Here is a 27912-nt window from a genome sequence, read left to right on the forward strand (position 1 = left end):
GACAGCATCATTGACCCGGTTCCACTTCGTTAGCCTTTCCAATTAAGGAGGATGTTACTGAAAGTGAGACCTCACAGAGATACCGTCATACCTTGAATCCTCTGGTCTGAGCCTCTGTAGGGAGAGTCTCATATCTCAAATGTGCACAACAAATGTGAGTTTGTTGGCCAGTGAATCTTAAGTGTTAATGACTTGGCCGTTTGTGAGTTACTTTGTCTGTTTTCTTGGCTAGGTAATTAACATGCTAAATAGATAGCATTTTTGCTTTTGTTTTTCCAGAAGCTTTTTAATGAATATTAATCCTCTGACCCTGCACCCAGAGGATCTCTGATCATGAAACACCAAATAGTTGGCGCAGCACTGTACCCCTGGATCAGGCTCTGGGTTTTGTCAACGCGGATGTCAGAGATTTTCTGTAGGTTTCCGGGAACGTCTTTTCCAGTGAAGTTGTTCATGGGGTTCAGGATGGCCTTCTCCCCTCTCCCCTGCCTCCCCCGTGGGATTCAGAGCAGTGAAGCGTAAGCCCCAAACAACAGCCAAATGGGCTGTGAAGTACAGCTTAATTAATCTGGGCATGCACCCAACACCCCATCCAATGCTTTGCAAGGACCTGGCCTTAAAAAATGAAGCTAATGTCTGAGAAGCAGCTTCTTATCTTCCAGTCAAAATCTGGATGCTAGGATCGGAGTAAACAGAGGGACAGACAGACACACAAGAGACTTGACTTGAGCTGAAGCATAGACTTGCTTGCTATCTCTCACTAAACAGCATGGATCTGACCCATGCTGCCCAACATGGGCCGGGACCACGGCCCTGCCCTCCAGACTAGAATGGGCCCTGTGCAGTGTACTTAACTGACCCTGGGAGACTGGGAGCCCAAGTGTTCACTCTCTCTGCAGACAAGTGATACAGGAGCTGGCTGGGGGGCTCCATGAAGGATGCTAAAATGATGAGCCTCACTTGAATAAAGAGTGGTTCAGTGAAGGTTCTCAAGAACCCCATCCTACCTCTTTCCCCTTGAGAAGGCGCTAGTAAGGGTTTGAAGACAGAGGGCTGCAGTATTTCTTACAAGACTTCTTCAAGGTTGTTGTTGTTTTAATACTTATTTGTGTGGCTGTGTTGGGTCTCAGATGGGGCATGTGGGATCTTCCTTGCGTCATGCAGGATCATCAGCACATGGACTCTCTAGTGTGGGTCTTGGTTCCCCCAGCCGGGATCAAACCCTCATCCCCCTGTATCACAAGGTGGATTCTTAACCGCTGGACCACCAGGGAAGTCTTTCTCCAAGTTTCTTTGTGGGCCAAGACTGCAGTGTGGGGAGAAGGGGAAAAACACCCCTCAGTATCTTCTTGGGTACGAGGAATGTTCAGTGCTGGGGTAGAGTGTGAAAATGAGAGGGAGATGTTCTCTTGGCATCAACCTCTGAGCTGCACCATTGAAGAGATGCTGGGAATTAGAACTGGAATTGGGAGAGAAGAGTCCCTTGTCTTGAAGGAAAGGTCAGAACAGACCAGAAAGCAAAGCGTTGCTGGGGTCAGGTGTCTGACGCTCATCAGAACTAGGCATCCTTATAAAGATGCCACAGAGGAGCAGTGATCCAGAAAGTGAGTGACAGTTACTTAGGATGTGTGGGGTTTGGATGTTCCAGTCTTTCTACACTTTCTTTTTTTTTTTTTTAATTATGGAAAGAACACTTAACATGAGGTCTGTCCTCTGACCGAAATTTTCAGTGTACAGTGCCATGTTGCTAACTCCAGGCTCTAGGTCCTAGAGCAGATCTCTGGAGCTTATTTGGCTAGTGGGACTGAAACTTCGTACCCGATACATAGCATCTCCCCCTTTCCCTCTCCTTCCAGTCCCAGCCAACTACCCTTCTACTCTCCGCTTCTCTGAGAGTTTATTTTAGTTGCCTCTTAAAAGTGGAATTATGAGGTCTGTACTCCCATGATCCTAGAAGCCAAATTCTTAATAGCCAAAACATGGAAACAACCGATATGTCCATTGACAGGGGAATAAAGAAAATATGTTGTATATATATATATGCACAGCCTGCATGCTCAGTCATGTCTGACTGAGTGACCGACTCTTTGTGACCCCATGGACTGTAGCCTGCCAGTCTCCTCTGTCCATGGGATTTTCCAGGCAAGAAAGCTGGAATGGGTTGACGTTTACCCCTCCGGGGGATCTTCCGACCCAGGGATGGGTCAAACCTGAGTCTCCTGCGGCTCCTGCAATGGCAGGCAGATCTTTACCACTGAGTCACTTGGGAAACCCCATGTATACACACAGTGGAATATTATTCAGCCTTCAGACAAGAAGGAAATCCTGCCATTTGTAACAACATGGGTGAACCTTGAAGGCATTGTGCTAAGTAAAATAAGCCCATCACAGAAAGACACATAAGGCATGATTTCTACATTTCCTCCTTGTTCACAGCAGAGGCCAGGGGGCTGGGGCGAATTTGCATGCTTTCTGGAAGCCTGTGTTGGAAAATCTGCTTGGATAAAGCAAAGCTTCCAATTGAGCTTGCCCTTCGGGGCTCTAAGATCATGCCCATTCTCAGTCAGAGGCAGCTTGAGGTTACTTTCCCAGAATCATGAATCCAAGATGATTAAGTGCAGGGCCAACACAGTCCAGACAAAAATAGCCTTTATGTGCTGAGCTTCCTGTTTTCTTTGGAATCCACTTGCTGAAAACCGCTACCTCCTCTCCAGGCGTCCCTTCCTCCTCTGTACCCACCCTGCCCCCACCCCGGAGTTCACGTTTAATGACCCGAGCATTTCCAGTCAATTGGCTTTTGTCGCAAGTGAATGAATGGGACTTTCTCTGGCCTTCTCTCTCCTGAAAGGAATCTTCCCCAGCCCCGTTGGAATGTGCCACACAGACTGGGAATTAAGCTGGTTCTTTTCCCTCTGTCTCATTCCTTTTCTCATTCTTTCCCAGATCAGACACAGTGGTGGCCTTGCCCCTCATGGGGACTTTATATCCTTTCAGGTTTATTTCTAACCGTCTTGTGGACCCATCTTCTCCTTCCCATCAATGATTTGAACACACTTTGAGATGCTCTGCGAGGGGGCTTTGTTCGGTTTTTCTTTACACTTGCGCTTCGTCTTCTTGCGTGATCTCCTGCGGGGATCCCTGCAACTTCCTAGTGAAAGATTTCATCCTCCTTCCTCATGTGGGCTGTGGGAGGAGGTGGAGAATGTCGCATGGGATGGGGGCGACAGAATGGGGCCGCCCTCCCCGTGTGGTTGCTTGCGCACTGCAGAGGTGCAGCTTTGTTTTAAAGTGGTGCCGGGGTAGAAGTTACATTTCCCCACCACTCACATGCATTTTCTCCTTTTTTCCCCACAGGACCCACAACCAAGCCCAGTGATCACCCTGGAGACCCAGGTGAGTACCTCCCATGGTCTGTCTCACCTTCTCTGCCCTGATGCTCCAGAACCACCTCTCCAGGGAGCGTTTATCAACATCCTCTTGGCTCCAGGACTCAGAAAAATGGGACAGACGCATAACAGCTGTCTCTCTGCCCTGTTGAGACATTGTGTGTGCACCCAGGTTCTGAAAGCACCATGGGAAGAATCAGACTTGTTTTTCTGAATTTTCCTCCACCCATTGGTCACGAGGAGGTGAACACAGAGAGCAGAGACAGGGAGGAGCCATGTGGTGGGGGGCAGCTGCTCGTTCTTGCCCCGGGTTTGGAGAACTGTCTCCCTTGGGCTGTTAGTTGCATCCTTGTGCCTGCTTGTGCATCGGGCCATTCTGGGACATCTGAATCACAGTGGCGCTCCTGTGTGGGGTGGGTGACCAGTGGGTCTTGTAAGGAGGGTCCTTATTGTATGCTTCTGCTTTCCTGGGCAGCTGTGAGTCCAGCAGACTCAGGTGGAGCCCTGGAGCTGTGTCTTCTGGCCCTGAGGGCCCTGACCCGCTCAGCCTCCGTCTCCACATCTGGAATGTTGTTACCATGGGAATAGTGCCCGTCCTGCAGGGCTGTGATGAGGATGGCAGGGTAGAGTGTCTGTAAAGTCATCAATACACGCTAAGTGCGTGTGAGTGTTAGCTTTTTAAACCAGCGGAATGCTTCCCTTTCTCATGGGGCTTGCAGGAGGTGTATCTTTGTTTTTGTTTTTCTTTTAAACTTCTTATCTTGTACTGGGGTGTAGCTGATTATCAAAAACTTTGATAGTTCCAGGTGGACAGTGAAGGGACTCAGCCATACAGACCCATGTATCCATTCTCCCCGAAACTCCCCCCCATCCAGGCTGCCACATAACATTGAGCAGAAATCCGTGTGGTCTGCAGTAGGTCCCTGTTGGCTATCCATTGTAAATACAGCAGTGTGATATGTCCATCCCAAACTCCCTAGTTATCCCTTCCCAAACTGGCAACCGCAAGTTCGTTTTCTAAGTCTGTGAATCTAAGGAGGTGTCTCTTTGGATTGATCGTTTCCTTAGTTCTGTGGGTTGCTCAGATACTAAAAAGAGAAGACGGGGTGCACCCCAGCCAGAACCCCACGGCTAACAGAGTGTGAGACAGGCAGACGAGCGTAGCTGAACTTCTCAAGGCTCTTCAGCGACTCCTGCAGGTCCAGGGACCACCTGCCTCCCACTCGTTATCCTCATCACAAGCATCTCTGCCCTGTTCCCCCAGGGGAGTGAGAGGCAAGCCCACCCTACTCCTCCTTCCTTCATGGAAGGCCAGGAGCTGTGAGGAAAGTGGATTCTCAGGGTTCCTTCAGGCTCTTTTGGCCTCTCCCCACCTCCATTTCCTTAGTTGGCTTCAGAAGTATTAGTCACTCAGTCGTGTCTGACTCTTTACGGACCCATGGACTGTAGCCCACCAGGCTCCTCTGTCCCTGGAATTCTCCAGGCAAGACTACTGGAGTGGGTAGCCATTCCTTTCTCCAGGGGATCTTCCTAACCCAGGGATCGAACCCGGGTCTCCCTCATTACAGGCAGATTCTTCACCATCTGAGCTGCCAGGGAAGCCCAGTGGACTTCAGGGATGGCCAGAAAGCAGAGCCAGCATGAAGGAGCAGTGATGGGATTTTAAGGGGATAAACACCCAATTTTAGCTCCTGTTTGGCCATCCTCTCGTCTGCTTTTCTCAGGAGGTGATGTGGCTATCACCTCAGCCACGTTTGCCATATGTGAATTGTATATTTTGTTTATCCTAAGTCACCTACAACACATTTTCCCTGACATTAACTTGTTTTACTTTTGGAAGTAGACTTACCCTAAACTGCTGATTCCCCATCAGGAGTGTCTTTGACCTTCAAAGGATGTTTGGCAATATCTGAAGACATTTTTGGTTATCTCACCTTGGAGGGGATTCATTACTGGCATCTAGTGGGTAGCGACCAGAGAGGCTGCTAAATGTCCTGCAAGGCACAGGACACCCCCACAGGAAAAATTATCTTGCCTAAAAAATGTCAGTAAGGCCGAGGTTGAGAAATGCTATCTCAGGGAATAATATTGGTGAAATTACAAGTTTGATGAGCCAGTTATGTTTTTATTTTTTTGCAAAACTTTTAATATTGAATTAATAAAATTAAAAAGCTCCTTTGGGTGCCCTTTAAACTCAATCACAGCATCCTCTAAGATTTATGTGTGTTGTGCTTTGGGAAATGTGTCTCTCCCCGGTCTACCCCATGGATTATGAGATGCTGGCCCTTCTCTATCAGTCTTTCCCCAGAGAGAAAATTTATGACTCAGAAAATCCCTGGGCACACAGTCTGCACCCAGAATTCTGAAAGCCAATCTGGGATGGAGTGGCTGCAGCCTACATGGTTCTAGATGGTTCTAGGTGGTTCTGTCCTTGCCCCAGCTGCATCTTTCACTATGGAAATTGCCCCACTGTTCCTGCAAAACCTCCATGGGAAGGAACAGTCTGTGTGCCCTGGCTCTGGCTAGTATGTTATGCGTGACTGTTCCCACGCACAATTCTCCACCTATACGGTGAGCTCTTCCACAGTTATGTCCATGGGCCCCAGGTGCCTGAGCCCTGGTTTGCATACAGCCGGCTGTGGCACGCGGCTGGCTTTTTGCCCTGGTGCCGTGTCACTGGGGAAATGACTCAATTTGTCTCCAGACAACAGTGCATCAGTCTCATCTGGCGCTTGGTCTTTGGGGAGCCATAGGATACTGTTGTCTTTCCCCGAGTTCTGATTTCTGATGTTAAAGAGATGTTGGAACCCAACCAAAGTGCAAATGTGTTCTTTGTAACTGTTGGCACAAGCCTGTGGCCAGCTTTGACTCTGTGCTGGGCCTCAGCCCATCGTGGGACTCACGAGATCTCCTTCAGCTGCCTGCAGGCAGGGCAGACGAGAGGAGCAGAGGAGAGGTTTTCTGGCAGGATGCGGTGCCCCAAATATCACCCATATGGCCTGAGTAAGATGGCAGATGTGGCCAAGCGTGGAAGAGCCAGCCAGGCAGAGGTGAGTGGAGGATATGCCCTGAGCCCTGGGTCAGCGCTCCCTGCCCTCCCCGACTCCTTCCTGCCCCAGTGCCCTTTGCTCCTAAGAAAGGCATCACCTGCTCCGTCCTGGAAAACAGGTGCCACAGGTGGGCCTGACTTCGCGATTTCATTGTGAGTTGTGTCCATACATTGGGCTGCAGTGGCGTGGCTTGCCCAGGGCTCAGTCTGCATCAGGACGTTGGGCCAGCTGGGGCCCCAGCCCTCCACGCATCCCCTGTCTCCCTAGTACTCACTGCCTCGGCCCCACCCAGTGTTCCCAGGCAGCTGTGCCCAGTTGGGGGAGAGGCTTTGATTGGCCGCCGAGGCCTCTTCTGCTCTCTGCAGTCAGCACAGCCAAACTTCGCATCCGTTGGCATCAGCAGGACTTTCTCTGCTTGACAGTCAGATTAATGAATGAGGAAGTTGAATAATCCCTGGGGTCAGTTTTCTCTTGGCAGGCTGTCCTGGGGGTGGTACGGAGGACTCCCTGACTTGCAGTGGTGAATGCCTTTCTTGTCTCCAGATGGTGGTTACCCGGGAACCAAGTGATCTAGAGATGCAAAAAGAATGTCTGAAAGGAGTTTGAATTTGGTTAGCAGTGCTGGTGTGTCCCCCACTCTACTGACCTTTACCATTTGCCAAGAACTGATTTCCCCCACTGAATCCCAAATGCCATTATTCCATGGGTTTTTCTTGATATCCAACTTCCAGATGAGGACCCTAAGGGTTAGAGAGGTTAAGTAACTTGTCCAAAGACACACGAGACCTAGCACTGGTGAGTGTCAGACTTGGGGCCATATGACATTGGAATCTATCTTCTCAACCTCTCTATTTTTCCACAAAAAGTTAAAAAAAATTTGCTTTGGCATCGACAGAGGATGAGATGGTTGGATGCCATTACTGACTCAATGGACATGAGTTTGAGCACACTCCGGGAGTTGGTGATGGACAGGGAAGCCTGGCATGCTGCAGTCCATGGGGTCGCAAAGAGTTGGGCATGACTGAGCGACTGAACTGAACTGAACCAGTAGAAAGACTTACTAATGCTCAGAAAAGCTGGAGGGATGAACTTGATATATGTGCCCCAAGGTTAGTATAGATAGATAGTGCTTTGTACAATTTTATGCAGATGTACTTAGGTAAGTAGGTAGAGGAATGGTGGATAGATGGTAGGTGGGTAGATGTATAAATAAGTAGAGATAATGCTTCCTGTGATGCCTAATTCTTTGACAGGTTGCCACTAGGCTTGTGAGCAAAAGGGTTTAAGCAATGGACCCAACAGAAAATTTATTTTATAAACAACAAAAATGAAACATCTTCCTGTGCAGCAATAGTGTTTTGGTGAATTTAAATGCTCATTATTAACTTTTCCCAGGTGGCGCAGTGGTAAAGAATCTGCCTGCCAATGCAGGAGACATGGGTCTGATCCCTGGGTTGGGAAGATCCCATGGAGTTGGAAATGAATGCTCATTATTTGATTCTCTCTTTCTCATTGATTCCCAAGATAGTTTATCGTTTCTGAACCCACTCCTGTTGGCAAGGTCTCTCATCATTTAATTTTAGCTTCTCTGCTGCCCTTCCCGTCACCCCCCTCCCCAGCATCATCACTGTCAATTAGTTCATGGCCTCAGCTCCAACACTGAGATCCCCTGGGAGTGGTAATAAAGGAACTCTTCAGTAGCGTGAAGATATATTAGTCTGCATCTAATGTATCTGTGAGGTTGGCTCTTCTTGGAGGGGAGCAAGCCTTCCTTTACTCTGAGATTTCTCTCTGGGCCTGAAGATCAAGGGCATCAGGAGGAAATCTCCTGACTGCTCAGCCTTCAACAACCTACCCGGTTCTTGAATTTCTTTGGTCAGCCAACAGAAGGTACAAGGGCAGGGAGTTACATTCACATTATTTAAAGGTAGTGCTGGGGTCACTGAGGATGTGAACAAAGCTCCCGAAGAAAACAAGCAGTGGGTAGAAGGAAATCAGTCCAGGAGAAATTCATCCAGGCGGTTACCCAGCAAATAGTTCAGTGCCCAAGAGGAGGCCAGGCCTTGATGCTAAAGATACAGCAGTGAACAGGACAGAAGGAGTCTTGCTCGGAGCCCCCATTCTGCCTGAGGGAGTCAGTGAATTTAGGAACAAGTAAATATGCCCATGCTTTCAAGGAGTATTGAGTAAACAAAAACAACACCAGCGTGTCTGTAAGCGGGAGTGACAGAATACCACAAGGGGGAGGGTGCTCAGGGAAGTCACTTTCTGGAGGTGAGTTTCAAGCTCAGGAGGTGACATTTGAGCTGAGAGCTTACAGTGGGAAGAGTTAACCAGGCAAAGAGGTGGCCCTAATCCCGTTTGGGGAGTTTTTCATATTACATCTGAAGTGAAGTGAAAGTCGCTAAGTCATGTCTAACTCTTTATGACCCCGTGGACTTCCATGGAATTCTCCAGGCCAGAATACTGGAGTGGGTAGCATTTCCCTTCTCCAGGGGACCTTCCCAACCCAGGGATCAAACCCAGGTCTCCCGCATCGTGGGCGGATTCTTTCCCATTACATCTGGGTTCCTGTAAAAATGGTGCCAGTTTTCCTTAGAATCAGTTCAAGTGTGAGCTCCTTGGAGCGCCTTCGATGCCTTTGTGGCATTAGAACATCAGGATGAATAAGGAATTACCTTTCTCAGGCAAGGGTGAGGGGCAAGGACTGAGGTGGGACCCACGGAGGGTGGCTTACATTTGGGACTGTCCAGTCAGACTAATGCCTGGAACAAGCATTTTGACAGGGAATTCCTGATCTGAGCAGCGCTGGGCTGTAATCATGGGACTTCCATGAAAAATCAGCTAATTGTCATCATCAGCTAATTAGCTTGGCTTGAGTTCAGCTGAACTGAAGTCTGAGTCTAAACTAGTGGTTCACGACTTGGGGGCAGTTTTACTACCTTCACGCCTGGGGACATTTGTTGGTGTCTGGAGACATGTTTGATTGTTACAACTTGGGCACTGGGGAGAGCTACGGTGGGCAGAGGGCAGAGATGGTGGTAGACACCCCACCATGCATGCAGTCGCCAGTGTCAGTAGTGCCAAGCCTGAGAAAGGCTGGTTTAACCTCAGTTGCTATGTGGACAGCTTAGTTTACAAAGACAGCCCCGGCCACGTAATTGTGACCGTGTAGAAGGGCATAATTTGTTCCTTCCTTGGTGTTCTGTTTGTTTATGTGCAAACATCACCCTCTCTGGTTAATACCAGACCTCCGCCTCCAGGCTCTTGGCCGTGACACATCCACGCCGCAAAGCCTCTGGGCCTGAGTTGCCAGAGAGTGACTGCACGCAGGGTGATGACTCACAGCGCTTATGAGCATGTGCCCCATGTGTGGAAAAGGGAAAACACCTCTCAGAGATGGTTTCCTGAGAGATGCAAGGGCCCAGCAGTGCAGAGAATATACACCTTTTTTTTTTTTTTTTTTTTTTTTTGAGTTAAAATGCCTAGCTATTTGGCTGGATTTAGAGAGGGTTGGGCCAAGGCTTTTGGACCAATGGAGCAAGACTTGTGAAAAACTCAGCTTTGAGGCCCAGTTCCTCTTTCAGAGGCAGACCACAGCCTCCTCTGTGCAATCCTCTTTCTCCTGAAGCTGTTCCCCGACTCCCAGGATTAAAGCAATTGCTGTCTCCTCGCCTGGCTTCCAGCTCTGGGCTTCGATTAACCTTTTCCTCCGTGGAGAGCGGTTTGGGGAGTAATCAGGAGTTTCGGAATGGCTCTTACCTGAATCTCCAGACCATTAATTCTTATGGTGCCCGGCATCTGTTGAGAAGACAGTGAGAGCAAATTGCTTCGCAGCCCATCTGCTTTCCTCCTGCCAGCCTCCTTGGGGAAGCAGTACCTCTCTGGAGCAGACAGGGCTGGTTTTGGGACCAGCCAAATCCCTCCACCACGGTCTTTTCCTCTGGTTCTGATTTGCCGGGTCTTTAATTAGCCTTGGTGGGAGGGGTGGGACAGGGAGGTGACCAGTTGGGCCCCTGCCCGGGCCGGGACTTGGCTTGCCAGGCAGGGAGGCTGGACCAGGCAGGAGAAACATTCTCAGAGGGTTTGCGGTCCTATGGCCACGGTGCTGCCCCAGTCTGCATGATTCAGGGCGCATGAATTGATGCAACCTTCCACAAATAGCCAGCAGGTTCCCCGAAGTGTAGTCACATGCACGATTTTGAAAAACAGATCGTGTTGAGGTCATTATTCCTCTATTCTTGGTGGGAGACGACTTCTTCCAAGATGTTGAGAGTTTGAGTTTTAGCTCTTGCCTGAGAACACTTCAAACTGTAGCTCTTGTCAGTAATGACCAGGGTATTGACACAGCAACTATATGTTCACTCTGAGCTGCGAGCTACCCATATAATTGCGCATTTAGTGCTTTTGGCCATGGTTCTCTAAGCACTGAGAACATAGGCTGAGCAGTTTTCTAAGTAAGCTCTTTACATGGATTCACTCACCAGATTTCACACCTGTCTCCTGTGGGAGATATTACTGTCATCCCCATTTTACAGACGAGAAACTGAGGCACAACCAGTCAGGCTGCTTGTCCAATAGCCAACACGTGGAACAGCTGGGATTTGGACTTGGCAGTCTGACTTTCATTTATCAGGAAATAGGTGGTGCTTGCTGGTGCAGGAGACATAAGAGATGAGGGTTCAATCCCTGGATCGGGAAGATCCCCTGGAGGAGGGCATGGCAACCCTCTCCAGTATTTTTTGCATGGAGAATCCCATGGACAGAGGAGCCTGGCAAGCTATAGTCCGTGGCGTTGCACGTTCAGTCAGGCACGACTGAAGCGACTCAGTGCATAACACGCATATGTGATGTATGTACATCAGCGCATACAGTCAGCTCTCTGAATTCTCCATCTTCAAATTCAGCCAACCGTGGATCAAAACTATCTGGAAAAAAATTCCAGAAAGTTCTAAAAAGCAAAACTTGAATTTGCCACATGCTGACAGCTGTTTGTATATCATTTACATTGTGTTAGGTATTATAAGTAATCTAAAGGTGATTTAAGGTATATGGGAGGGAGGATGTGTGTAAGTTATATGCAAATACTATGCCATTTTATATAAGTGACTTGAGACGCTATGGATTTTGGTCTCTGTGGGGAGGCCTGGAACCAGTTCCCCCAGAGATACTGAGGGAAGATTGTATACACATAATACATATATGCACGTGTGCATGCTAAGCCAGTTCAGTCATGTCTGACTCTGTGACCATAGCCCGCCAAGCTCCTCTGTCTATGGGTTACATTATAGTAATAATATGTTATACATTAGATGTCATATGTTATGTATTAAAAAATATAATTCTGTTTCTATATCTAATTTATATCTAATTCGTGTATCTATCTAATCATTATCTCACATGTATCTATATCTGATGTATATGTGCATTATATTGCATACATTATAATGTCCTTATGTGTAACGTATACAGTATAACATGCATATGCTCCATGTAGATTAGATAGCTATAGAGATCAGGCAGGGAGATACAGATTAGATATAGAATACATGTATTAACAAATATGGTATAGGTATGGGCTTCCCTTGGTAGCTCAGCTGGTAAAGAACCTGCCTACAATGCAGAAGACCCCAGTTTGATCCCTGGGTCGGGAAGATCCCCTGGAGAAGGGATAGGCTGCCCACGCCAGTATTCTTGGACTTCCCTACTGGCTCAAATGGTAAAGAATCTGCCTGCAATGCGGGAGATCTGAGTTCAGTCTATGGGTTGGGAAGATCCCCTGGAGGAGGGCATGGTAACCTACTCCACTATTCTTGCCTGAAGAATCCCAATGGACAGAGGAGCCTGGTGGGCTACAGTCCATGGGGTAGCAAAGAGTCGGATGTGACTGAGAACACAGCACATTCCGTAAGTAAACAGGCCTCCTTAATTCCACAACTTTATGGACGGTTGACACTAAGTAACAAATAGAAGCAAAAGACAGGACTGAGTGACTAAGCATAGCACAGCATGGAGTAGCGATAAATGTAGATATGGACCTACAGTAGGCGTGGATTTAACTACAGATAGAGTCAAAGGAGCGGCTTCCCTGGCGACTCAGATGGTAACAAGTCTGTCTGCAATGCAGGAGACCTAGGTTATATGTATAGTTACAGATGCAGTTGTAAGTGGAGATGGAGAAAGAGGCAGTGATCTCTCCCTTGGCAGTCCCCAGCAGTCAGGTATGGAAATACCTGTCTGTACGGAGTGAATTACTCACAGCTGAGGCTCTGTGCAGTGGGAGTGAGTGCAGAGAGTGAGCAGAGTGGATGCACCATGAGAAAGAGACACATTTCCCGTCCAGCAGATACATCTTCTTAACGTGCCCCCAACTTCCAGCTCAGAGGGGAAGCCCACGGTGCCCTCAGCTGAGCAGCAAGGAGTGCCACCAGATTTGCATTGAATGACACGCTGGAGGCTCAATGAGGAGGGGCCGCCGCCGCTCAGCACACACAGCACATGTGTGTGCACTCAGTCACTTCAGTCGTGTCCGACTCTGTGCGGCCCTATGGACCGTAGCCTGCCAGGATCCTCTGTCCATGAGATTTCCCGGGCAAGAATACTGGAGTGGATCGCCCTGCCCACCTCCAGGGGGTCTTCCTGACCCAGGGATCCAACCCGTGTCTCCTGCACTGGCAGGCGGGTTCTTTACCATCAGCGTCACCTGGGAAGCCCGTACCATGAGTTTTGAGGCTTAATCTGTCTTCTCCATGGGGTCTTCGGGTTGAAGTGGGTCCTAGTGGAGGAGGGACAATCGACTCCCGGGGCCCAGACTTGGAGGATTTAGGAGCACAGAGCATCCGAATGCTGTTTCTGCAACATTGCTCGCATGTTTTCTCTGCACTAGGACTTTGCTAAGTGCTGTTTACAGGTCATCTTATGTAATCATGACCTGGGGAAGGGACACGTGTTCCCCTCCTTTGCAAGTGAAGACGCTGAGACACTGAGAGGTTAAGTCCTTGGTCCAAGGCCACAGCCTCCTAAGTGGCAGAGGAAGGACCAGGGCCAGGCCTCTGTCTCCTGCAGCATTGGCTGTGCCCCCTGCCCCTCGGGGCTCACTGGGGTCCATCTTTGTGCATGTTACACGTGGGAAAACCTGAAGTGGCCTCCCAGCTTTTGCAGTCACCCAGCCTGTTAATGGTAGACTTGCATTCAGGTGACCCTTCGCCATTGCCAGTCAGGTAAGCCACACATGGCTTCTGGCCACGGAGAGTTCACACTCACCCTGGACAGTCAACAGCCCCACGCCTCCCTCGTGCACCTTCTTGCTGACCCCACCACGGGCGCTAGGTCTCAGCACCTTGCAGTGTGTTGGGCATCCCATCCCCAGCCCCATCAGGTCCATTCCCCATCCATCCATGCTTTTCTGGGTCCCAGAGGTTGACCTTGATGGGTTTCATCAGTGTGGACTTCTTGCTGCTTTGGCCAAGGGGAGGCGCTGGCAGGAGAGGCAAGGAGAGGGGGTCCATGGATGGGGTCATTTCCTATAGGTTGGCTGAGTCGCCTGAGCGGGGCTCAGCTCCCATAGGGCTGACCTGTCCTGTAGCTACAGCGACTCGCCCCAGAACCTGATCGCATGGATTCCCAGAAGTGACAGCTGCCCGCTGTGGCCAGCACTGCTCTGTCAATTTCCCTTATAGAAAATGTCCCTTTGTAAAGTGTCCTCAGCTGTCCCCCAGGAGAGTGGCATCTGTTTCCTCGGGGCCTGGACATTAAGCCGGCCTCTCGCCCCTTCCAAACATAGCACTCCCAGCGGGGCTCCCCGGGGTGAATCACTGTCCTTTTCCGTCCTGCTGCGTGGTAGAGTAGGGGGTCCTCAACCCAGAGGAAAGCCTCCGGATGGATGGGAGGGAACAGTGACTCTCTTGTGGGTGTCTGAGCATTTTTCTGGGCGGAAGATCAGAGCTGTTAATTCTATTTGTGACAGCCTCCACCCCCTCCACACACCCCCAACCCAACCTCGGAGCAAACAGTCTCAGCATCGCTGTGCTAAATAAAGCATGAGAGGAACCCACGTGTGTGGAAAGATGCCCCAGGCAGGGACCAGGCTGCTCTGAGTCTTGTCACTCAGGGTGTGTCTAGTCAGTTACACCCTTGTGCCTGTCTTGGCTCCGAGGCAGTGAAGGGCCCTTTCACCTGGAAGGGACCAAGATCTAGGCTGGCGAGGTGGGAAAGGCAGGGCTTCAGCTCCTCCCTGTTCGCCCAGAGCAGACAGACAGACAGACAGACAGACAGAGACGTCAGGGTCTTTCTGCCAGCAAGCACGGCCTTTGCCAACTCTCCTTTTCTCATTCTCTATCACACCTCCAGGAAATATAACCGTCTTAGCGTTTGAATCTGATTTCTCAGAAGTGCCACCACGTCTCCCCTGGGAGGGCCAGCACGTGGCCATTACTCCCGCCCCCAGTGGTCCTGGCTGGGGGGCTGGGAGGCCTTCTCCCAGCAGGATGGAGTGGTGGGGCCCTGGCTCCAACGTCAGTGCTGCCCTCCCTGCTGGGTTCCAGTGCCTTTCTGAAAAGGAACGTCTTGTTAATAACCCCTTCTGATTTTCTTCTGGGAACTGCAGCTCTTATTTTTCCATGGAAAGGAAGGGGACTGAATGGAAAAACTCAAGTTAGCCATGGTGCAGCCGCCAGATGGGTGGGGCTGAGGACAGTGGGGCAGCTTTATTGTCCTGAGAAGGAAAAGCCCAGCCAGCTCAATGCTTAGAAGAAAGAAACTCCAGCTACACAAGGGGCTTAAAGCAACTTCTTTGCCAGTGGCTCGCCTGCCCTAGTTATAGCTGGTACAGTTGTAAGAGGGCAGGAGCTAACTTTCTCAAGACATCCTAGACCCAGAGTCATACACAGGCTTCCTGGTGGCATCTCCAACTGACCCACAGGGTTTTTATTTGTTTGTTTGGGGGTTGAGAGGGAGTTTGGAGGATTTGTGGTAAATTGGAAGGTAAACCCACATTGAGCCTCTAGACATCAGCTAGTGGCAAGTACCAGCTGCCCCCTTTGGAAGGGGACCGGGGTCATCCTTGTGGTCTTTTCCACTCACTCTCCTCACTGGCAGGCCCCTGGAGCACTGTGTGTGTGGTACCCCTGGGGCAGACAGGATTCTGCATCCCGCTGGGGTTCACATGCAGAGTAGTTAAGGGCAGCCTGGCCACTCCACACAGCCCCTTGGTGGGGCAGGAAAGAGCCTTGTAGATTTTGCAGCAGACCTCCTGGCTCACTGCTGACCTGCCGTGAGACCTTCCCTATGCTAGCTGATATTGTACCTCAATTTCTTTAAAAAATATGAAGGTACCAGCAGTAGCTGCATCTCCGGCAGCTGGGATGGCCAAATGGGCTAATATGCATGAAGCAGAAGGTGAAAGAGGAGAATGAAAAAGCTAGCTTAAAATTCAACATTCAAAAAAGTGAAGAATGTGGTATCTGGTCCCATCACTTCATGGCAAATAGAGGGGGAAAAAGTGGAACCCGTGTCAGATTTCATTTTCTCAGGCTTCAAATGCAGACAGCGACTGCAGCTATGAAATTAAAAGACGCTTGCTCCTTGGAAGAAAAGCTATGACAAACCTAGACAGTGTATTAAAAGGCAGAGACATCACTTTGCCAACAAAAGTCCATATAATCAAAGCTATGGTTTTTCCAGTAGTCACATATGGATGTGAGAGTTGGACCATACAGAAAGCTGAGCGCCAAAGAACTGATGCTTTCAAACTATGGTGAAGAAGAAGACTCTTAAAAGAGTCCCTTGAACAGAACCTAGGAAATCAACCCAGTCAATCCTAAAGGAAATCCATGCTGAATATTCATTGGAAGGACTGATGTTGAAGCTGAAGCTCCAATACTTTGACCACCTGATGCAAAGAGCCGATTGACTGGAAAGGAAACCCCGATTCTAGGAAGGATTGAAGGCAAGAGGAGAAGGGGTTGACAGAGGGTGACATGGTTGTATGGCATCACTGACTCAATGGACATGAGTTTGAGCAAGCTCAGGGAGAGAGTGAAGGACAGGGAAGCCTGGGGTGCTGAAGTTCATAGGGTCTCGAAGAGTTGGACATGACTTAGCAACTAATCAACTGCAGTGAGAACCATGCTGGCAGGGAGTACGCATTTAGGATACCTCTTACAGTCCTGACTTCAAATCCTGGCCTCTTCCCTTACTGAATGCATCACCTTCGAGAAGGTTTTCAACTTCCTGAGTCTCAGTTTCCCTACTGGTTAAAGCAGCCATGACACCCGCCTCCCCGGGCTCTTTAGAGGATGGGGTGAAGTGAGTGTGCCCCGTTATCACTTACAAACACTGACCCCGCCCCACTTTCTCTCCTGTGTGAGGAGCAGGCCCCCAGAGTGAAGGCTCTTCAGCCTCCTTACATTGTCTCCCCAGCCTGCGTCCTGGCCAGGATGAGGACGCTGGTACTCTTTCCTTGCTGGGATTTTTTTTTTTTCTTCTTCCTTCTTTATTTGGATGGCTGGTCCCCTCTTTGCAGAGAGGGGAGTAGCATTCGTTAAAATACCAGGATGTTTCTGATCGCTGAGCCAGATACTTGTGTCCTACGAATGGGCTGGGACGTTTGCCTGCGCACAGGGCAAGGGCAGGCTGTGTTGTCGCCGTGTAAGGAAAGCCCAGGTCTGCCTGGATGCCGAGCGATCCACCGAACAACACAGGCAGGCGCAGTTCTTCTAATGAAAGAGCATCTTCTTGAGGTGAGGTGAGGTGAGAGGTTCCCCCTAGCCCGGGCAATGGAGCCGCCCCTGCTCAAGAGCCCCACAGCTTGCTTAGCCAGCCAGCTGCCGACCATCTCAGTAACCCCCAGGCAGACGATGGGCCGAGTCTGATCAACTCTTTTGCCTCTGACCCGCCCAACACTTAAGGATTCCCCTTCCCCAGGGCTGCCTCACTCTTCCCCCTGCTCAGCTGAGGCACCCCTGGCCTTTTGGACGGGATGGCTCTTCATTGTGGGTGCTGTCCTGGGTGGCAGAGCTGGGCCCTACCCACTGGAGGCCAGTGGCAACCCCGCCTCAGTTGCCGCAACCCGCAATATCTCCAGATACGGCCAAATGTCCCCTAGGGGCCACGTTGACCCCAGCTGAGAACCACTGGCCTGAATATGGTTTTTGCAGTGACTGTGTCATAAAACAGTGCTGGGAAGGGTTAGGTGAAGTCCGCGGGGTTGGACACCCCCGTATAAACGTCATTGGATTTTAAGTGTTTGCTCTAAAGTGACTTTCTAGGGGTGGAGCGAGGGGGTAGAGTTTAAACAAATCCTCACATGCCTAGCCTTTTGGCGCTGGTGAGATGAGATACGAAGGAAAATGCAAATGTTCCAGCAAATGCTGAGGCACGGAAAGGTCAAAGGGCCCCAGTGCCCTCCTGGGGTCTGGAGACCCTCACCCCAGCTCCGAACCCCAGTCTCGTCGCTTTTAGGCCGAGGGCCTGGTGAGGTGAGGGCTGAGTTCCAGGCAGGGCTCCTGAAATTTGCAGGCGTCAGGGTTGGCAGATTTGCTGTGGTTTGGTTCTCGCAGGAGGGTGTGGGCTTGCCTGACACCCGGAAATAGTCTGTGGCTTTGGGACTGACTCTGTAACGTGTTCAAACTGGTCGGTTTTATTCCCTGGTTACGAGGCTCCACTGTACTGCATTCACACAAGCAGGTCTTTACGCCCTGGACTCTGTGAAAGGGTCCTATGTGCGGAGCATCGACTCAGAACAACCGGACCACTGTGTGCCGTGCCAGAGGTTACTTGTTTACATGTAGTTTGTCCTTGAGCATTTCTCCACCCTGTTCTCTGTGGCTAGAAACGTGTTTGCTTTTAATCTTTATTCATTCATTTATTTTTAAATTTTCCTTTTGGGACTTGCAATCTTTTTCTGGTTTTGTTTTTCATTGTCGCTATGCTCAATAATGGACTTCCCAGGTGGTGCTAGTGGTAAAGAAGCTGGCTACCAATGTAGGAGACACGAGATGTGGGTTCAGTCCCTTGGTTGGGAAGATCCCCGGAGGAGCACATGGCAACCCACTCCAGTATTCTTGCCTGGAGAATCCCATGGACAGAGGAGCCTGGTGGTTTACAGTCCATAGGGTTGCAAGGAGTCAGACAGGACTGAAGCGACTTAGCATGCACACACACATGATCAATAATGTATTATATTCTCATTTCTTATTATATTATCAATTACTTCATTCATAGATTATTTATTAAGTGCCTACTTTGTGCCAGACACTGCTTTAGGGGCTGGAGGTACAACAGCGAACAAGACAGAAGTCTGCGCTCTCACATGCTCTCATTCTAGATGGATGGTGTGTGTTTTGATGTTATGTCAGATGGTTATAGTTGCTAAGGAGGAAACTTGGGTAGAGGAGGGATGGGCCAGGCCAAATCAGTTGAGGACTTTGACTTTCGTGGAACTGGGGTGGGCCTCGTGGAAATGAGGCAGTGTTTGGACAGAGACCTGAAGAGTATAGTGGGTGAGGAACAGAGAGCAGCCAGTGCAAAGGCCCTGAGGTGGGCTGTGCTTGGCATTATTGTTGCACCATACAAACCAGTGTGGCTAAAGCAAGAATGAGCAAGGGAAAGAGGGGAGGAGGTGGGGCCAGGTCTTTAAAATCTTGTTGAACTTAGAAAGGACTTGGCTTATGCTCCACCCTGAGAAGCCCCAGGAGGAATTTGAGCAGAGGAGTGACATGACCTGACTTTTAAAGATGGGATTGGTTACGCCCTGCTGAAAATGCGTGGTCATCAGTCAAGAGCAGGCCCATGGAGACTGGCGAGGGAGGAGGCTGTTAAATATCCAGAGCCATACAGTGGTCGTGTGGACCAGCTCACAGCAGAGGCCATGAGAAGTGGTTTGATTCTGGACACTGGACCTACTGTGGATTCAACGCATATAAAGCAGTATAATCACACAATAATAAATAAATACAATCAAATAATACAAAAGAGTGTGAGGTGAAAAGGGAATCCTTATACCCCCTTTTTTCTGGTCTTCAGGGGTAAATGCTATTATTTTCTTATTTCTCCTTCCAGGTATTTCCTTTGCATATTAATGTGGGTATGGTGAGGGGGTTGCATAAGCAGGAATTTTTGTTTCCTTGAAACAGAATCTAAAGGAATATATTTTATAGTAACTCGCTGTTTTTCTCGCTATATCTTAGATGTCAGTTTATAACAGTTATAACAGTTTATAACATCACTCTTCTTCATTGTTTTTAGCTGCCTTCTATTTTCTCCAATTATCCCCAGCACCCAGCATGGTGTCTGGTATGTGAAACTGTTGAATAAATATTAATTAAATGAATTAAATATCCCATCACCTATTTAACTGATTTCTTATCGGTGGACACTTAGATTGTTTCTCATTCTCTTTTTTTCCTGTCTTCCTGTTGACGTTCTTGTACACATACCTCTCCACAATTGAGTGTGTACATCTGTAGGGTGAATGCCTATATCTAGGGTGGCTGGCTCAAAGTGTATGTACCTTTTAGGTTTTGGCAGGCCTAGTGGAAGTGTCTTATGCAGAGGCTCCTTCAAAACACCTATCAAAGCCATTTCCTGTTTCTTCTCTCAAAAGCACTGGTGATTATCAATCTGTATAATCTGTGTCAAAACAAAGAGTAAAAACATTACTTACTCTTTTGATTTGCATTTTAGATATGAGTGGGTTGGCGCATTTTTTAAAAAGTCGTATCTGTTGGTGAATCTGTTAGCTCCATTTTCCTGGGTGCCGGATGGCAGAGCTTTCATCCTTGGCCTCCTTAAGATGCTCTGGGTGATACCCGAGACTTGCCAGGTACTTACTGTGCCAGTCCGGTGCTCAGCGGTATGTGTGTGCTTACTCACGTGCTAATGCGCCATCCAAGAACACTGTGAAGGAGGTGTGGTCGGTGTCCTCACTTTTAGATAATGAAACTGAGGCTCAGAGAGGAGTTAAATGTCTTCAGAGGTCACCTGTCATGTGAAGTGTAAGTGGGGAGCTTGCAGACCTTGTTTTATTGCACTTTGTAGATATAGTTAAGTCCTCCACATATGAGCAAGTTCCATTCTGAGAGCACGTTCCTAAGTCCAATTTGTTTGTAAGTCCAACAAAGTTACCCTAGGTACCCAATTAACACAACTGGCTATATAATACTGTACTGTAATAGGTTTATAATACTTTTCATACAAATAATATATAAAAAACAAACAAAAAAATGAAGAAAACATTTTTAATCTTAAACTAGTGTCTTGAAAATTATAGTAATACAGTACGACACTTGGCATACAGGGGCTGGCACACACATTCATATTTGAAAGCTCACAACTGAAAGGTTTATATGTGGGGACTTACTATACTTTTTTTTTTTTCTTTGCAAGTTGAAGTCTTGGGGCAACCATGCCTTGAGCAAATCTGTTGGCATCATTTTCCCAACAACATTGGCTCACTTTTTGTCTGTGTCATATTTTGGTAATTCTTAACCACATTTCAAAATTTTCACTTGTTATGATAATCTTCAATCTGTGATCTTTGATGTTACTTTTGTAATTGTTTGGATGTATTTTAGCAATAAAAATTTTAAATTAAGATATGTACCTCGTTTTCTTAGACATGTTATTGCACACTTAACAGGCAACAGGATGGTGCAAACAACTTTTATATGCTCTGGAAAAACAAAAAAGTCATGTGACATGTTTTATTGTAACAGTTGCTTTACTGTGTGGTCTAGAATCAAGCTCACAACATCTCTAAGGTGTGCCTGCATTGGAACTAGGCAGAATTCTTACCCACTGTGCCAGACAGGTTGTTGGATTTGGTAATGGCCATGATCCCCCCCACTCCCACCTCCTTTAAGACTTGACTTGTTATTTGGAAAACAAGCCAGAGCGTGTCCTGGCTTTAGGGAGTAAATGGACCAGAGCTGGCATGTGGCCACACGTAGACCTGGGGCCCAGCCTGTGGTGTGAGAGCTGGAGACACAGCTCTGAGCCAGGCATGCTTTGCCCAAGCCACTCCAGAGTCCGGGTCACCTTTCCCCACTCAACATGTCTCCTGGAACTGGATCTGGGGGCTGACTGCAGAAGTGTCTGTGGTTAGAACCATGGCTCAGATCAGATAGATGGAAAGATGGAGAGAAGATGACAAAGGGACTGATGGAAAGAAGGAAGGAGGAAAGGAAGAGAGAGGAAAGAGGGAAGGATAGATTAATAGATAGAAATAAAATCTTGGTTCCTATTAAAAAATTCCTTCTGTACCTTGGGGGTTCCCTAGTGGTTCAGAGACTTCCCTGGTGGTTCATTGCATCTCCAATGTAGGAGACACAAGTTCAGTCCCTGGGTTGGTAAGATCCCCTGGAGAAGGAAATGGCACCCCACTCCAGTATTCTTGCCTAGGAAACCCCATGGACAGAGGAACCTGGTGGACTGCAGTCCATGGGGCCACAAAAGAGTCAGACACGGCTTAGCCCCTAGACAGTAACAACTACAACAACTGTACACTGACCACTGCTTCATGGACCTGGAATTGGAAGATTACAGACCCAGTGCCCTGCGCCCAGGGAGCTCACATCCAGAGCAGGGCATTTAAACCTTTTGTGTCATGGACTCCTTTGGCATCTGCCAAACTTATGTCCTCCTTCTCTGAATATTCTTCTTAAAAGGAAAAAAAGAGAATGCATAGCATTACAGAGGAAAGCAGTTATATTGAAATACAGCTATCAAAATATATATAAAAATAACAAATACATGGAGTTATAATGCATTTGCATCTTTATTAACACATTAAGTAACTAGATTTGGCAGCAGGTCTAATAACTACCGTAATTATGAAGTAGTGACAAGTGTGAATAATATTTTGAGACATCTGCTACTAAAGCAGTGTGATGTGAAAAACTCTGTAATTTCTATTGGAGTCAGTCTCAGGTTTTGCTAATACCTCAGCTGTCTGGTGCCTACATTCATAACTGAAGGGCATGCTAAATTTCAGTTAGAGTTAGTGAAAGTAATGACGAAAATAAATATGTATACAATCAAGACCCCCAGAATTCTCTCCACAGAACCCCATGTCCATGGACAAGGACCCCTGGGCTAGATGGAGAGATGAGTCATCGGGAGATGGTGTATACTCATTTCACGAGTGCAGTGGTGGTCAGGGTCACGTGTATTATTTAAATAAGTTGTCTTGCTATCTCTTTCTCTCTGTCCTTTTGCATTTTTCCCAACCATTTATAATTGAAATTATTGTAGGATAAATGAACTTCTGATATTTCTCCCTCTTGGAGTGCTGTCAGTTCAGTTCACTCAGTCATGTCTGACTCTTTGCGACCCGATGAACTGCAGCACGCCAGGCTTCCCTATCCATCACCAACTCCCGGAGCTTGCTCAAATTCATGTCCACAGAATCAGTGATGCCATCCAACCATCTCATCCTCTATCATCCCCTTCTCCCCCTGCCTTCAACCTTTCCCAGCATCAGGATCTTTTCCAATGAGTCAGTTCTTCGCATCAGGTGGCCAAAGTATTGGAGTGCCATCGGGTCTGTGATAATCTGGGAGCACCCAGCACAACCCAGAGCACTCCTGGAAGGCTCCCGGGAGGAGCTGTTGCCCACACTGTTGTCCTAAAGGGTATGTGAGGGTGGCCAGGAGAGTTAGGGATCAGGGGCGCACGGGCCATTCCCAACGGAAAGAACAGAGACGGAATGATGGCTTCTATCAGGAAATCACTAGGCATGTGATGTTAATGGTGATCAGGGAGAGAAGCAGAGAATGGCAAGAGATGGGCCTGATGAGGTAGGCAATGGGGAGCTATCAAAAGCATTTGAGCAGGAGAGTAACATGGTCTAAGGCCAGTGTGAGAAGATCATTCTGGCTGCCGCTTGGGGAATAGATTGGAAAGGGGAGCCTGGAGGCAGGGGGGCCAGAAAAGGGGCATTCCGTCCAGAAGAGCTATGAGGAATGCATGAAATGGGGCAGGGAAAGAGCAGAGGGGTCAGATTTCAGGGTCATTAATATGTAGACTAGACGGGGCAGGATTTTGGCAAGTGGGGGTGGGGGGGTGGGAAGGGCACAGAAAAGAATTCAGGTAAGAATGTGTGTCAAGGACCAAAGTCGCATACATACACACATACAGAATTGATGCTTCTCCTACATTTGTGCAATGTGACAAATTATTTTCACAGGTGCTATCATAACTCATCCTCACACAATAGTAGCAGTGCTAGGCAGCTTTTACAGAGCCTGACTTTGTACAGAGCCTCTGACCTTCCTTACATCTATTTATTCACTGACTTCATAAAACAACTCTATGAGATACATATTATTATTCACTGCATCTCACATATGAGGAAACCAAGGCACAGAGACACGTAGCTTCTCACCCAAGGTCACAAAGCTAGAAAGCAGTAGAGCCAGAACTGAACCCATGAAGTTGTACTAAGTTGATGAAGTTGGCATTATTATGCCTATTTTACAGTTGAGGAAACAAATTCAGTAAAATTGGATGTGATTTGTTTCAAAAAGGTGGTGCTAATCTGTTGTTAGCTATTAAAAGTTATAAAACATGGAATAAACTTGTATGTTATTTTGTTAAAAAAAAAAAAAAGAATGTGTGAATAAAGGACCAATTTGGAGGGGAGAAGAAGTCTTTGGACACAGGAGTTTGTGCAAAATCTCGTGAGATAGTCAAGGAGCGAGTGGGATGGAAAAGATCTTAAGGAGCCTCCTATCCCTGTTTGTCCAGAAGGCCAACCCTTGAGAGGGGGCCTTCCCAGGACTTAGAAATATGGAAACTTGCACCCAGGACCTATTTTGGGTGGAATTGCAGTGTTGCAGTTTTAACGCAGGCCACTATCTCCCAGGAATGAAGCGAGGCAAAGGTTAGAAAGAAATAAACCACTTTTTAAAAGAAAAACCTGCACTTTGCAGGGATTTATATGCCTTTCTGGGACTGAATAATAAATTTTTTTACAGCTACAGCTGGCGTTATATATGACCTTGTAAAATACCATGATAGCGTCTAACGAATATTGTATTGCAGAAGATACGACTTTCTTTTCCAAGGGCTTTTTAAAGCACCATCTCTGGCTTGGGCAGGCACTTCATCTGAGAGGGCAGCGAGCATCTGCCCTGGCACTGCTGTTACTGTCAAGGTTTCCAGGCCCCGAGGACACAGCCACTGGCAGGGAGGGGGCCTGATCTGACGCACGTGCAGGAGCCCCATGTTTGGGGGATGTCAGCTCAGCTGGGTCAAAGGTCAGACTGGCTCTTCCCCAGGGCTTTCAGTCTGGCTAGACTTGCTCTGACCAATTTAGAAGTTGACCTTTCGCGAGGTATGAGTGTCTTTTGATGGTCTAAAGAATGGCCCTAGGAGAATTCACACACACACACACACACACACACACACACAGACATACACACAGACGCGCACACACACAGACAGACACACACACAGACACATACCAACACACACACACAGACATAAACATACACACACACACACACACAGGTATACACACAGACATACACAGACGCACACACACATACACATACCAACACAAACACACAGACATAAACATACACACACACGCAGATATACACACAGACATACATAGACACACACAGACATACACACAGATAGACATAAACACACACACACAGAGACACACATACACACACAGACACAGACACACACAGACATAAACAGAACACACTCACACACACGGACATACACACACATGCACACACACTGGTGGGAAATGGGGTTCCAGTGTTAGCATCATCTCATTGACCTTTGACTGCCCTCCTCTTTTTCTCTGTTCCCATCCCCCTCACCCTGACCTTGGACATCTGCGTTCAGAAATCACCATCCTCCAGAAAGCAGGATTTTTCCCTGCCAGAGAAGTGCAGTCAAAGGACAGTTCCTAGAAACCCAGAGGAGCAGTTGGGGCTGGGGTTAATGGTTTTCTGGTTAACCGGGAGTTGTAAGAACACTTGTTTCAACCCTTCCTTTTGAAGTATTTCCAGAGTGTCAGCTGGTATTCCCAGTGCGGTAAGTCCATTACAGGTAACGGAACGTGTTTGTAGTGATTTAATTATGCAGGTGTCAGTTTCCTCTCTGAGTTACATGCCCCACACTCCCTGCATCCGCCTCTGCACCTTTCTCTAGGCTGTGTGGGTGGCTGGGGTGGCCTTCCTCGCCCTCCACCTACACAAAGCCTTCCCAGCCAGCCTGGCAAAGCCAGGTTTCAGTCTCTGATAGCAGCCTTTTCCAAAGTGTCGTGTAAACTGGCAGAGCACAAGATCATTCCCAGCAGTGCATGAGCAAACTTTAAAGAAATTAATTGCTGTCTGTTGATATTTCTAGTTACATTCTATTTATGGCAAAAAATTGTAGTGTTTTTCCTTTGGTTCGTGAGTAACATTTCCTTTTTAAATTAGTTCAGTAAAGAAAAAGATAGATGAGCTGATTTAAAGAGCACTGGTAAATAAAGAAAACAAAAGACACTATATGAATTAGAAAAAAAAAAAAGACACTGCATGGATCAGTGAAAATCCAAAATGTTAGCAGATGAATGAGTAAAATTTGGGAGTGGGTGACTGTTTCTTGCTGTCTTCTTCCTCCTGGGATTCCCAGTGGAGACAGTGGGTAATTCTTTCATTTTTCTGATCTCGGTTTTGTCATCGTGGTACCTGTTTTATATGTTGGCCAGCCCTCATTTCAGGCAGCCAGCAGCCAGTTTTTATTGGACTCATGATTAAGTGATTTTTTTCTCATGTGTGATTTGTCACTGCCCTGCTAGACTGCAGACTCCTTTGGGGAAAGTTTTGTAAGCACCATCAAACTCTGTTACACATTCCTGGGTGGTCAGTAGGAAAAAAGGCCTTTTTAGAGAAGCCCTTACTTTTTTTGGCTCTGAAGTGTGAGTTCATTTAGAGTGAAAGATGGGGCAAATGCTTTCATAGTCTGAGTCTGAGAAAGAGGCAGATGGTTCAGTGGAGGCGATCACCAGCAGCGCCTACCAAAGCCACCATTCTGCTGGGAAGGGCCCTGGCTATAGAGAAAGTCCTTGGCAGCCCCTTCTACAGGTCCTAGGAGACCCGTGTGTACATGCTCAGTCACTTCTCGTGTCCAGCTCTTTGCAACCCCGTGGACTGTGGCCCACCAGGCTCCTCAGTCCATGGGATTCTCCAGGCAAGAATACTGGAGTGGGTTGCCATGCCCTCCTCCAGAGGATCTTCCCAACCAGGGATTGAACATGCGTCTCTCTTATGTCTCCTGCGTTGACAGGCAGGTTCTTTACCACTAGCGCTATCTGGGAAGCCCCCTAGGAGACCCACTAGAGCTCAAATACAACTTGTCTATTATGACACACCATTGGGAGGAGATACTTAGAAGCGATTGTTGACTGATGCTCAGTTAGTTGTAAACACCCAGTACCAGCATTCTCACTTCAGATGTCAACTCCAGAGCTGCCCTGTCCAGGATGGTGGCCACCAGTGTGGGGTCTGCCAAGCACTTCCATAAGCCTGGTTCAAGGTGAAGTGTGCTCCAGCTGAACCAGTATCAGAGTATCCCATCAGTGCTTTTTCATCTTGATTACACAGTGAAATGATAATATTTTGGGTATATTAGATTAAGTAAAATAGATGGTTCAAATCAATCTCACCCATTTCTTTTTAAAGCCTGTAGACAATTTCCAGTTACATTTGTAGTTCACACAATGAAGAAGGGAATTGGGCTGGATCAGAGCCAAACCTTAGAAAACAATCTTTATTTTTCTAAATTAAAAAAGAATTTTTTTTGACCACACAGCCTGTGGGATCTTACTTCCCTGACCAGGGATCAAACCCAGAGCCCCAGAAGTGAAAGTGCCAAGTCCTAAACACGGGACTCAGGGAATTCCCCACTTTTTAAATTGTGATGTTCCTAAGCTCGGGGTCTCCTGAGAGGAAGCAAAAAGATTTCAGCTAATTGGTAGTTCTGGTTAGTTGAGTTCACTTAATCAGGGCTTTGCCTCTAATTGCTTTTACTGTCGTGTCTCCCTGGGTACGGGGCACACCACTCATCATCAATTGCACCTGAGTTCTCCTGGCTCCTGCCTGGGCTCCATATGGAAAGGTGCGGGTTGCAGAAGTCAGGGTTCTGCCCGCAGACACGTGGTAGGGTGACGGTGGAATGTTGAAAGAAGAAGGACTTCTGGGCTCTGTCGCTGATCAGTCTGAGGATGAATCAGGCCCAGTTATCTGCGTGCCAGAGCCCTCGGCCCGCTCTCTGCTGGCATCTGCCAGGAGGCACTTGGCAAGGCGACCCCTTGAGGGGGCTGAGAAACAATATATTTAATCAGTGTCTTAACAGGCCTCCCTTTTCAGGAAGCTTTTTGGTGTGTGCAGCAGAGATTCATTCCCAGGGTCCTGAGGATAGCTGAACACACGACCCCCAGTGCCGACAGGTGAGACGGGCAGCAGTTTATT

The 27912-nt window shown here is 48.0% G+C and overlaps 1 protein-coding gene across 1 annotated transcript in view; it reads left to right on the forward strand.

The window, feature by feature from the left end:
* The window catches only part of XYLT1 (xylosyltransferase 1), a 341704-nt gene that overhangs the window by 93245 nt on the left and 220547 nt on the right, over positions 1–27912 (forward strand). The window contains exon 2 of the mRNA XM_020904963.2: positions 3355–3393. Within this exon, the coding sequence (XP_020760622.2) occupies positions 3355–3393 (39 nt within the window). The remainder of the gene's footprint in view (positions 1–3354; positions 3394–27912) is intronic.

This window comes from Odocoileus virginianus, chromosome 33 (genome assembly GCF_023699985.2).
Source record: "Odocoileus virginianus isolate 20LAN1187 ecotype Illinois chromosome 33, Ovbor_1.2, whole genome shotgun sequence".
Classification (NCBI taxonomy): Eukaryota; Metazoa; Chordata; class Mammalia; order Artiodactyla; family Cervidae; genus Odocoileus; species Odocoileus virginianus.